The 12754-nt window shown below is 36.8% G+C and overlaps 1 protein-coding gene across 7 annotated transcripts in view; it reads left to right on the top strand.

Moving 5' to 3' along the window:
- The window catches only part of ST18 (ST18, C2H2C-type zinc finger), a 261551-nt gene extending 249180 nt beyond the window's left edge, over positions 1-12371 (top strand). For all 7 annotated transcript variants that reach the window (XM_023530033.1, XM_023530031.1, XM_023530034.1 and 4 more), the window contains 3 exons: positions 5539-5642; positions 7512-7655; positions 9921-12371. In XM_023530033.1, the coding sequence (XP_023385801.1) occupies positions 5539-5642; positions 7512-7655; positions 9921-10061 (389 nt within the window). In that variant the 3' untranslated portion in view covers positions 10062-12371. The remainder of the gene's footprint in view (positions 1-5538; positions 5643-7511; positions 7656-9920) is intronic.
- Positions 12372-12754: the final 383 nt, after the last annotated feature.

Genomic DNA, 12754 nt, shown 5'->3' with positions numbered 1-12754 from the left:
ACTAGAATTGAGCTGGAGACTTTTAACTCTTGTAACTTTATGTCATTGAAACCATTGCTCAATCGTTTTAATTTGTCTGTGATTTTTTTTTTAAAAAAAGAAGATATGCAATATCCAAGGAGGGAAGCACTCTTGATTTTCCTACTGTTTTCCTCTGAGTCTGTCAGACACGTTATTTAAAGTGTTCTCCCTCCATGGCGCTAACTTTTAAGAGCTGAGGGAGGTCAGAACGCTTGTGGAGGAGAAAACAAGTGTTAGGGACGGGTCTGTACTCTACATTCTCTCTAAAGTCCAGATACTCAGTAAATATGCTTTCTCCAGCTGCTCTGATTGTTTCTTGGAAATACTCCCCACTTTTCAAATGCCTCTCAGCACATTTTCAGTGAAGTTGGCACCATTAATTTTTATTTACACATCACCTTATCTCAAACAACATTTAAAGAGTGGGGAGTGCAAAGCTACATTTAGAAAGAAGAAAGCTACTTAAAAATTAATTTAAAAAAACTTAGATAAAAGAAAATGATAAGATGCGACAACCCTGAGAATAACACAATAAATGTGTGAAGCAAGCCATTTCACAGAGGGTCAAAAAGGATCTCAAATTTGACTTTCAGCTTTTTAGAAGCTAAAGCCAAAAGGGAGTATAATCACTATGAGTACCATGCTGTCAGTAAGTAAATTCAGAGCAAAACTTTCTAGAATTGAGCACATGAAGAAATACTTCCTATGAGTCTTTATTATGTTAGCACCCACAACTTATAGTTCATGTCTCTAAATCACAGGCTGTTCCTAATAAAGATAAGAACAAAGCAGTAAGCTGGTGGCTTTACAGCATATGATAATGAAGCTTTTATAAGGGGCTGGTGTGGTATGGGCTAGTTATGTGCTTCTGATGGTCTGTCTGAACCCACTGGTATACTGTTACAGTAACCAGGGAGCAGTAGGAGTGAGCACACACCTTCTGGGGCCCTTTATAAATCCAACATCTTCGGCTGAGCTTTCCAAGGCTGTGGAGCAGCAGTGAGATGGGTGGGACATTCTAATAAGTGCCTAAAGTGCAGTTATTCCAGGTGGGCCAGGAAACCAGAGTACATGTTTTTACAATCTAAGGAGCTAGGACCTGATGCTAATATAAAGATTGAGAATTTCTAAAGATTTTTGCATGAAAAAAAAAATCCACTTGAGTTCAGGTCAGTGGTCAGTTGAGGGTCAAGAAGGAACTAAAGTGCTCAAAGGTCTGCTCTAATAGCGTTCCATCCCCATCGCCCCCTACCTTAAAGCCTGACCATAATAATTATTCCCTGGATGATTCATAAAGCAGGTGTAAGCCAACCCTTCCTCAGTCATAAAATAATACATCAAATTGCTATAAAATATAAAGTGAACATGACTTTAAACTTCTTAGTGTATTTTGTTAAATTAAACTAGATGCAAATCATTCATGCAGTTGGTTGAATTTGGTATCATGTTGAGAGAAATTACCTACAAACCAATTAAAACACGGAAAGTCTATATCAAAAATTTTATATTAATTTTAGAAGAATTAATCTTCTGTTCCCTATCCTTGCCATAATTAAATTGCCACTAATTTTTAAGACCATTATTAGTCCTTGATAATAAAAGCAGATCATCAGTACATGAATAAATGCTTGCCTTTCTAGTCTTGGTGGGGATAAGTAAAAATTATGATGGTTGACCAATGTAGATGTTTTTACATTTAGTGTCTTTCTAGTTCTTCCCATGTAACAAAATAGTATGTTCTAAATATTTTGATATATCATTCCTTTCTGGATATTCTCTTCATCTACTTAGTAATAAAAATAGTCAAATTTATATTAATTCATTTCCCCTAAATAAAAACAGAAGTAAAATTTTAGTCTATAAACCAAATATAAAAATAAAGGTTCACGCAAAAAATATAATAGAATGTGTTCAAAATAAAATAGAATTGTTTCATTTATATAATATGAAAAAATAACTACTTAAAGTCCCTTATAAGTTGAGTACACCTGCTATTTACATATATCTACATAACATATTTATATAGAATATAAAGAAAATTTTATTATAAATTACATAATCCTTAATTATGTACTTTAGATTAGTATCAAGTCAAAGTTAGAATTATTGAATGAAAAGAAAGCATATGCTCTTGCTTTTGAATAGGTGTACTCTATAAAGAAACAGAGCCATTGAATAGTTCAGTAAAATATTTACGGGAAAGATTATATGGTTTCTTTGATCAGCAACACCTAGCTAGTCTAGCCTTCTATGTCAGTATATCTATAATGGAACATTAGTGCACACATTTTACTGACACTTTCAAAACAGATTAAATATCTGTGTGTAAAGGTAGCATTACAATAGTTAAAATAACATATGCTAGAACCAGAAAGCTTTTGATTTGAATCTGAGCTCCAGTAGCATACTAATTAACATCTTCATGCCTTGGTTTTCCCATCCATGAAATAAGGTAATAAGTGTATCTGCATCATAGTATCCTTAAGAGAATCAAATGAGTTAATATTTGCAAGTACAGTGTGACATTCAAAATTGGTATCATCCTCCCAGCTCCACTCAACAATGAAGCCTTTTAAAGGGTGCATGTATTGAGAGGCGTATCTCAGATTTTCAGGTAAGGTAATATATACACAGAAAAAAAATGACAAAGAGATTGGCTGAATTTGCTTCTGTGGCTAAAATATCTCTCCAGTTCCCAGCAATCATAGTGAAAACATAGTTCACCCATTTATTAATTTCATGAGAATTTATGGAATGCCTAGTATGTATTAGATTCTGCCATAATGTTTCTTTTTGAGGTCCTTCCCCATAGGCTTTGAGGTACTTTTTGTTATTAGGCATCTTCCAAATGGCCCCATCTGGATTAAGAGGCATGAGTATCTTCACTAGCTTGGACTTCAGGGAAACATAAGCTTTACTAGCTCTCAGTGCCAAGAACCCAAACTCTCAAAACAGTCTTCTCACAAACATCCATAACTTAGCCAAAACTGAACTTATCAGTTTTCTGCTGCAAGTTGCTGCTCCTTGACTCTTCCTCATCCCAGAAACACCACTAGCACCCCAGCTGCTCAAGTAGGAACAAGAGTCACCCTTGTCTTCTCCATTCTCTCATTCCCTTCCTCCAACCCATCACAAGTGTTGCCAGTTCCACCTTCAGGTTTTGCCTTGAGTCTCCTTCCATTACTACTGCTCCCACTGCCGTGGGACAAGGAGTCATCCCCAGCCAGGACCCAGGCAATAGTCTCCTAACTGGTTCTGGCTTCTGTTCCATCTCCTCTTCAGTCCAAGCTCTGCTCAAAACTCTGAAGTATACTTTTAAAAAGTCAGCCAAAATCACGTCACTCCCTGCTTAAAATCTTTCGCTGGCTCCCATAACACTTAGAATAAACCCAAGCTCCTTGTGAGGTCCCCCCATGACCCACTCCCCTCGCTCACTGGGCCTTCGCTCACAAGGGCCTCCTTACAAAAGTCCTGAGAGCATTTTCTTCCCACTCCTTTGTGCTTTCTGCTTCCTCCACCTGGAATGCTCATCTCACCCACTAGCTTGTCATACACCTGCTCTTTCATATCAGAAAAGTCTCAGATTAAATGAGGTTTCCCAGGGAAAATCTTCATAGTACCCTGCTTGTTTCCTTCATGACTCTCCATATTTTATGTGTTTTCTTTGCTTATTGTTTGTCTCACCAGATATTAAGAAAATACCATTTTTGAAGTGGAATTTGATTCCAAAGAGACAGAAAGAAAAAAACCATATGTCAAAGAAATGTAGCACTGAAAATACCCATTTAATTGAGACTCTGTGCTCCCTGAAGCTTTTGGAAACAAATATTTCAATCCCTGTTGTCTGAGAGAAGATTCCTCTATCAGCCACTAAAATATGGTGCTGAGAATGCAATACAATTCTCCAGATACAGCAGGCTTGTGCAGAATAAGTCCTGTGTCCCAATATTTCTGTTAGTGTGGCCCTGGGTAATTGTTTTCTTAGTAATGTGTCACACTTGACTTAGTTGTGGGTTTGCTTTTCTTTATTGAATCTCAGAACCCAGAATTAGATGACTCTTATGACACCCTCTCTTCAATGTCCATGCGTGGCCCACTTTTATTCAGGTAATTAGTTACTTAAAATTAAGCAAGAAGTACCTACAAAACATTCATCTGTTTATCATGCTGTATGAAATTTTCAGGGCTTACATTTTCCTCTTAATAGTGTGTTAGTATGAGTCATCCATGTTGTTTTTGATGAGTGGGTATCTTGTTTCCAGGTTGTACTTTCGTGAACAATATGCTATATACATCTTGTAAATGCCTCCTATTATACATGTGCAACTGTTTGTATTAGGTGGGTACCTAGGATTGAAATTGCTGGATCATAGAGAATGTGAAGTTCACTTTCAGTAGTATTCCAAAGTAGTAACCCCAGGAAAGTATAAGAGCCTAGATGTCTTTCAAACAAATTGCCAAGTCTTCCCATCCTGCTGTCGTGAAATCAATCTTATTAAATATAAATACAAAAGTTTATGTTTATCCCACTTAATTGGTATCTCTTTGGTTTAGATTCATCATTCTAGACTGTTGAGATTACCTTAAATACTGCTATGGCATCCTTAATATTAACTACCTTATCCATATTTTAAAAATCTTTAAAATGTATTTATATTCCTTTTATAAATTAGTGATGGGAAAATAACTCTTGTTCATTGACAGCCTGCTCTATGTTCAGCACTTTATATCTTATTGTATCAATTCTCACAACATAGATTTTAGGTCTTTTACAGACAAGGAAACTAAAGCACAAAGAAGTAAGTTTCCCAAGTTAAAAATTAAGAGTCAAGGTCAGCATTCAAACTTCAAAGCCCATGTTCCTTCTCCTAGATTGCATTTGTTCCTTATCCAAGTCCATGAAGAGAACTCAATTTATCTATCCCTTGACTCTGACCCACCTGCCAGCACCCCAGTTATGCCTCTATAATGGCTCATAAAGCCCCCCCTCAGTTGACAAATGTATAATTAATCAGCAAAACTCATGTCTGAACTGTCATTGCAGCATTTTATATGAGAGAATGCATGAGCTTTGGGATTCAGTCTCAGCTCTGACTCTTACTCTGAACGTGGGCAGGCTACATCATCCCTGTCAGTGTTCACTGCGGCCTCAGTTAACCTAAGGCTCAGTGTCTTCGTATGTGAAAGATGTATACTGGAACATGCTCCATAGGGTGCAGTGAAGTTTAAATGAGAAAACATTTACAAACGTGTCTGCAGCACACCTGGAACATAATGGAGCAACATTGAATGGTGATACTTTTATATTCCTTTTTTCTTACAAAGAATTTAAATATTGTAACTCCTTTTTTTACTCACCCTTTTAGAATCTTGGATGTGGGTTTAGGTAAAAAAACTCAACATTTCCAACCAAAGCCTAATTTTCACTTCACAAACCACAAATTAGATGTAAAATGACTCAGATTTGTCACATTCTCGTATTTTTGATTTGAATTAAAATAGTCCGACTCTTTACAGGTATAGAGAGTGATGAAGAAATTAGACATTTGGATGAAGAAATAAAGGAACTGAATGAATCCAACCTTAAAATTGAAGCAGATATGATGAAACTTCAGACGCAGGTAAACAGAAAGTTCTCTTCATGGCAATCATCATCTTGAGTGGAGGCAAAACATTTAACTGTTAAACCTTGTGATAAAAAAAAAAAAAAAAATCCGCTATCTTACAATGAATATACTGAGCATGTCTGGATTACATAATTACTGTAAAAATGTGAATAGGTGGATCATCCTATAATTACAGAGTCCTATAGAATGTGTGGTGCTTTAGAAAAATTGTCATGAGACGATATGAGAGTACTTAGTTTTATTCAAAATCCAAGTAAAACAAAGCAACTTTATAAATTTAATTTTTCTACAACACATCTGAATGTGTCCGTTTTTCTTAGAAGCAGATCTTCTAAGATTTTCTTGAACAGATTCTTTACCAAAAATCCAAGCAATTTCTCAATTCTGCATTCTTGTTTGTAATGTCTGCCCCATCCTTGATTAAATTTATTAAGTGGAAATTAAAAGTCCAGGCTAGGACTTTTTAAAACACTAATCATGACATTATTGCAACAAGTCAGAAGGAAAACAATAATTAGACAAAGGGTGGGCTGAAGTAGACTTCTCCCTTCTCTTCTCTCCTGAAACGTAAGATTTTTAGACCACTGTGGTGACTGACTCTCAGAAGTCCTTATTCACAGGACCTTAAGACTGAAGGTTTCAATTCATCTGAAACACGGGTTTGGTTTCCTTACCCAGCATGACCAACGTCATAGTCTTCCACTAACAACGATCAAGTCTACAAAAAGAGCTTGATGCCTTGGTTTACAGATTGTGGGAACTCCTCTTTGGAACCATTAGCAAAGAAAGTGAAGGCCTCTGCTCTCATGGAACTGAAAGTCTAGAAGGGGGTGGCAGACAATAAAAAAAAAAATCATAAATCACAAATTGTATTGTATCAGAGAAGGGGAAGGGGGAGAGGCAGCCAGATTTCAATATAAAACAGGATAGCCAGGCAAGGCTTCAAGAAGAAGAAAACATTTTGGCAAGGACTTCTGGAATTGAGGGAGTTTGCCAAACAGGTATGGGGAAGAGTGTTTCAAAGAGTAAAAACAGCAATGCAAAAACCCTATATCTTAAGAAGGCTCAGAGTTTTGAGAAAGAGCGAGTATGGCTGCAGGTGAGTGATGTGGGGGAATCAAAGGAGACGAGTCCTAGAGGTAACGCATGGAGCATCCTAGGCCATGTTAAAGGCCTTGGTTGTTGTTATTCTGAATGTACACAGAACCATTGTGGGGTTTTGAGCCAAGGGTTAACGTGATCATACTTGACTTGCACCTGACTTACATTTTAAGAGACTCATATTGGTAGCTGTGTTGAAGATGGGCCAAGAATAAGACTGCAGGGTTCAAAGCCACATGCAGAGCCACCCATGAGTAGAGAGTGACAGTCAGTCAGTCACTCTCGTGGCTAGGCCCAAGGGACAGCAGTGCAGATGGGGACAGTCATCCCATCCCAGATATTTTGAAGGAGGATCCCAGTGGACTTGGAGTGTAAGAAGAGGAGAACCCCAGGGACACCACGAAGGCCCAGGCAACGTGCAAATTGCTACCGACTGGGAAGGAGGGACTGCATGAGGGGCAGGTTTGAGGAAGAAGCTACAGTTTGCTTTTGAACTTAGTGAGCTTGAAATATCCATCACATAGCGATGTGGAGATGTGGTGGAATCTGCAATTAGTAGGAGAGACTGGGCTAAAGATATATCTTTGGGAATGCAATTCCAAAATTTGGAGCAACATGACAGGATTGCACTTTGTGAAGAGAGGATGCAGAGTATGCATTCCTTGGCATTTAGATTCAGCTGATGCATTTTCCTTCGGAGAGAAAACTTTTATACTCCTTCCAAACTCTACTTCTCATGCTCTCAAGTTATTTTCATTTCAGATCACATCTATGGAGAGCAACTTAAAGACAATAGAGGAGGAGAATAAACTTATAGAGCAGAACAACGAAAGCCTGCTAAGGGAGCTGGCGGGTCTAAGTCAAGCCCTCATTTCAAGCCTCGCTGACATCCAGCTCCCACAGATGGTAAGTCCAAGGCCAGAGCGTGGCTGCGCCATTCCAAGTGTTTGCGGTGTTAGCATACAGTCACCAACAGAGCCACCAGGCAGACAAACCTAGTTTTGAGGAGACCCATCAGCAGTCACCAAGGCATCACGTATCATCATATACGACTTGCAATAACCTCTCTCACTGGGAATATGATAGACATATACACTTAAATTACAAGGTCAAGAGTGTCTGATATTGTAGGAGTTCCTTAAAGATGAGGGTTTATTTGAAACTTGTTTTATAATGTAATATGAAAGTTGGAGGCCAAAATTCTCTGGCTGAAAAATTAGTTTCCAAATAGAAAACTTACAGAATCTGAGACACAGCCATTTGCGTCATCTACTCAATTCAAGAACAGTAGAAAAAAAAATTAACTTGGTGCTTTCTTTATACTCGATATAAAGAGCATACTTGAGTTCCCCTCACACAAAATAAAAAACACCAAAGTGAATTAAAAAATCGTTTTTTTTACCCCCAAAATCTAAACACATATTTGAAGTATGGCAACTATTTAAAATTTATAGAAAATTAGTTTTCTTTACATTTTCATAAATATAATAAACATTTAAAAGAGAAGCTGCATTGTTGAATACCTTTAATTTACTCAGTGTGTGCATTTTTAGAACAAGTTTTCTAAAGCTGAAAATTTTATATATAGAATGATTTTAAAAAGTGGCAATTTAATGAAGAAATATGATTGGTTTCCTAAAATATAATAAGTCCCTCAATTTACCCAATTTTCCAGCATAGAGCTGCCATCTTAACCAATTCCAAATGTGTCTCTTGACAATAAATATAAATCAACAATTTTAAAAAATTAATAATGTAATAAAGAACACAAAGGAAAATAAAATAGTACTTTGTGGCCACTGTTAAGGTAATTATCAGAAATTATTATATTATTTATTAATGTTTGTCTAATTCATACTTTGAATTTATAATCCTTAATACTTTTTCCTAAACCAGTGCCATAAAAATAATCATTACCATACAAGATAACTTGTACTTTGTGTAGGGACTCTAGTGGTGACTTTTAGGGCTGATCACACTACATGTTCACAAAGGCACCAAGGACTGAGCATTCTACAATTGAGGAAGTAGAGGCACAGAGAGTTTACGTAATTTGATCAAGGTTCCAAGACAGCACAAGTTAAGTGGGCCTGGCTTTACAGTGTGGCCTTTATTTACTCTGCCACCTGGATCCTAGTCCAGTTATGTGACTCTCCAAGAAACACATGACAACACAAAGGCAGAAGCTAAATGGGACAGAAAACCACAGTTACACAACACTAATAATTTAGAACAGTACTTTGCTGAGCACAACAAAATATTCTTCAAATTTAGAAAGCCTACCTTCTAAATAACAACAATAATATCCTTTATATATATAGTATTTAAACCTTTAAAAGTCTTTTCTTCCAAGCATCTTGTGAAGTAAGGCACATACATATGTTTTCAAAAAGATGGGAAAATGGAGGCATCAAAGAATGTTTGGGTAGCATTCTTTTTTGTCATTCATTTCCTTTCACACAGCGTACAGTTTCTACACAACAAGTGTCTATTTTCTTTGAAGCACCACATTAGGCAAAGGAGATACCAGAGCACACACAGAAAAAATAAGGAATGAGCAGACTCTGACTTTGCGAATCTCATATTCTACCTGGAAATACAGATAGAGAATTTTTTTTTTAAGTATATTACAATAGTGCTGCAAGGGAAAAGGGACGAAGAGGTGTCTGAGGATGAAAGAGGAAATTTTCCATGAGAGAACTGGTTAGTGAGCAGCTTGCTCAAATTTTAAATTCCTTATCCAGCCCAGTGCTGTCAAAGGAATCATCTGGTATAAGCAAGCCTTCCTCCCCAGCATTGCTGACATCCACCTTCTGCATAGAGAGGTCTGTTTTATGCTGAGCATATGCAATTGAAGCTGAGACTACCTCTCAAGAGAAATAATGCAGCTTTGAGGAATCCAACTTAGCAGTCAGACATCTACATTATGTGGCTCCACACTGACCACAAAATATTGTACAATTACATTAATCCCATTAATTGAGTAAAGAATGAACAGGAGACCCCAACACACACTGTCTCTTTCCCTCTCCCAAGACTCCAGCAACCATATATATCCTTACCTTCCTTCCCAGACTCCGGAGTCACTGATACGCTTCCGTGTTATTTGGTCCTCCTTTTGCCTCAGCCTGAATCCCTGTGATTGGTTCAATGTGTTTTGTCTTCATTTAGGGGCCTATCAGTGAGCAGAATTTTGAAGCATATGTAAATACACTCACAGACATGTACAGCAATCTGGAACGGGACTATTCCCCGGAATGCAAAGCTCTACTAGAAAGTATCAAACAGGCAGTGAAGGGCATCCACGTGTAGGACCGCAGCACTGCCAGGCAACAGAAATCACCAACAGCAGTAAAACCGATGGATCTGCTAGGGGCTCCCGTGCTACTAAGGCATGTAGGTTGCCATTTCGTATTTACACTTGCAACATTGCACTAATTTTTTCCCCCAGCTGACATAAAAAAGAAAGAAAATCTATGATAGACTCAAAGTAATGCTGTCAAATATTAGATCTTATTTATTTTCATATGTTTTCCTTTTATTTCTTCATTGCACTCTTTTTTCTTTGTAAAGTATATGTAAATTAATGTGACATTTTTATATTTTATTTATTTCTAATCAAAGAGTTTTTTATTTTTTAACTGCATTTTGAAGTCTGCCATATTTTTACAAGTGTGTTTGTTTATTTTGCAATAGAATTTAAATAGAAATGCTATTCTCAAACACATATCTTTCTGGGTTTAAATGAGAAAACAAAAAAGTATGAAGGAAACCCTTGTCTAAGGACTGCACTAGGCTCCAGTTTGATTTTGTTGCACACTTCTTTTCCCCCGCTTTCTCTGACGTTTGTGTGGGTCAGCCGGCCTGTGGTAAGGTGAGACGCAGAGAAGGAAGAGGAAGGTAAATGGCGCCCACTAGTGGCGCAACGCGCTCTCACAGAAGCACAGTATACTGGGAAAGCCTGCTCAGAATTTGTTAGCAATAATTAAATACAGCGATTAGCAAAGTATTGGACTTGGCTGTACCATTTCGGTTTATATGAATTATTTATTTGAAACGTTTTAAAGAAACATAAGCCTTTTTAGTGATGCAGATTTGTCTGTTTGTTTTTCAAGTCATATCAGATAGTCGGCAACCCTTCTTCCAAGATAAGAAATAAGATTTGATGTAACCAGCCAGGCTTTCCGGCCATATGTTGGTACAATATACAAGTGACGATATTGATGTAGATTTGTACTTAGCAAATACAAACACATCCAAATGGAAAATTCTGTAGATACCATATCCCCTGAAATAGCATTTATCTTACTGGGTTGACTGGAAAGGAATGGAAAATATAGTAACACATGAAAAAATACTATTTCTATCTGAACACTGGTGACATGGTCTTACCCTCTTTGGGCAACAAGACAACTTTCAATTTGATCCAAATCTTTCTGTAGAACTACAAGCGCTACAAAGTATACACACACAGGCACACACCCCAACATACACACTCACATACACTCACACAAACATAAAATTGAGCCTGCAATCTTGAATTTCTGAATGGATCACAGGTTAGTAGTTGCTATAGTAAAGGCAATGTCTATTTCAGGGATTGTAAAGTAGTTAAGCATTGTTTCAAAAGTTTTTTTATATTTATTTTTTTTAAAAAAAAGGTATAGACAACCAGCTAAACTGCCTTTTTGGTGTGCACACACACCTCGTGTGCAATGTGCCTCCGTGTAAATGGACACTTGAACTTAGTGTGGGCTTAATTTTCTGTTCTATAACAAAAGTGTTTATTTTTTATTAGCCTCATGGATATGTAGATTGAATGTGATGGCACTCACAGGCTTGATATATTCCACTGTTATTACTGTTACCTGCACAAATGAAAAGTAATATCGACAGTAATTCTGCTTCCATGACACTGTGGTCATTGTTATGTATTAAGTGGGGCTTATCTTTGGTTTGGGGTTCATTTGAACCCTTATTTCTTAGTTTAGTGAAAATGAGATGTCTGTTCTTAGGTAGGAACGGTGTTTATTTAAAAATCAATTTAAAAAGAAAAAGAGCTACCATATGTGCTGTCTATTATAAATGGGACACCAAACAAAATTTTCTATTAAAGTTATGTACTTGCAAACATTTTGCTATACGGTACTTGATAGATGCATACAAATGAGTTCACTTATTACAAAGACAAACGTTTAATTTGCTAAATATTTTAACAAGTTTGTTATATATTTTATTTAATTTAAAAGAAATCTCTTACCAACCTATGTATTTATTATTATAATTTACTATGACTTCGGGTTAATTTATTTGTGTTTGTATAGTTTGAGCAGGATGTTTTGTGAAGTACGTTTGTATTTATTTGCCTCCTTTGTACTTGATGTATTTTGTAATGTGCACTGAATTACTTTCCTTTCAACTATGTTAATGATTGATACTGTAAATTGGGTCTTTTGTAAACAACAAAAGGGCAATGATGTTTGCATTTTTTTTTAATTTCAAGTAGTTTGTTTGTATACTGTTTCTTCAAACAATTAATATTTCTTAATTCAAAGCAACAAAATTGTGTTCAGTGCTGTACATTGGTGTATGGTAGGAAATAAAAATTGACAATGAGTTTTGCCGTTATCTTTTTCAAGCTACTATACAGACTGCTGTCACTATCCCAGAGGCGCTCTGTTGGGGTCTGTACCCCCAGGTCCTCGAGCAGTTCTGACCATTTTTTGGTTCTGTCAACCAGTCTGCTTGACTTATTCTTTACCTCAGGTAGACAGGATTTTTTGCCAGTTGACAAGTTATCATAGCCTTTGGTTTGGCATACACCTACAGATCGTGAGCAGAAAATGCACCTGCATCTAGTGAGAAATAAAATATAGGCCCCACTCCCTGATTCCAAAATTGCTGTGGATGTATCTACATGGTCATACAAGTCAGTTGAACTCAAATCAAAGAAAAATAATGGTTATTTCTTTAAAGTATCTCTTTTACTTCTGTTTTCCCCACCT

Source organism: Pteropus vampyrus, unplaced genomic scaffold (genome assembly GCF_000151845.1).
Source record: "Pteropus vampyrus isolate Shadow unplaced genomic scaffold, Pvam_2.0 Scaffold45, whole genome shotgun sequence".
In the NCBI taxonomy this organism is placed as follows: domain Eukaryota; kingdom Metazoa; phylum Chordata; class Mammalia; order Chiroptera; family Pteropodidae; genus Pteropus; species Pteropus vampyrus.
The sequence above is the reverse complement of the archived record's forward strand: the minus strand, read 5'-3'. Positions and strand labels throughout refer to the sequence as shown.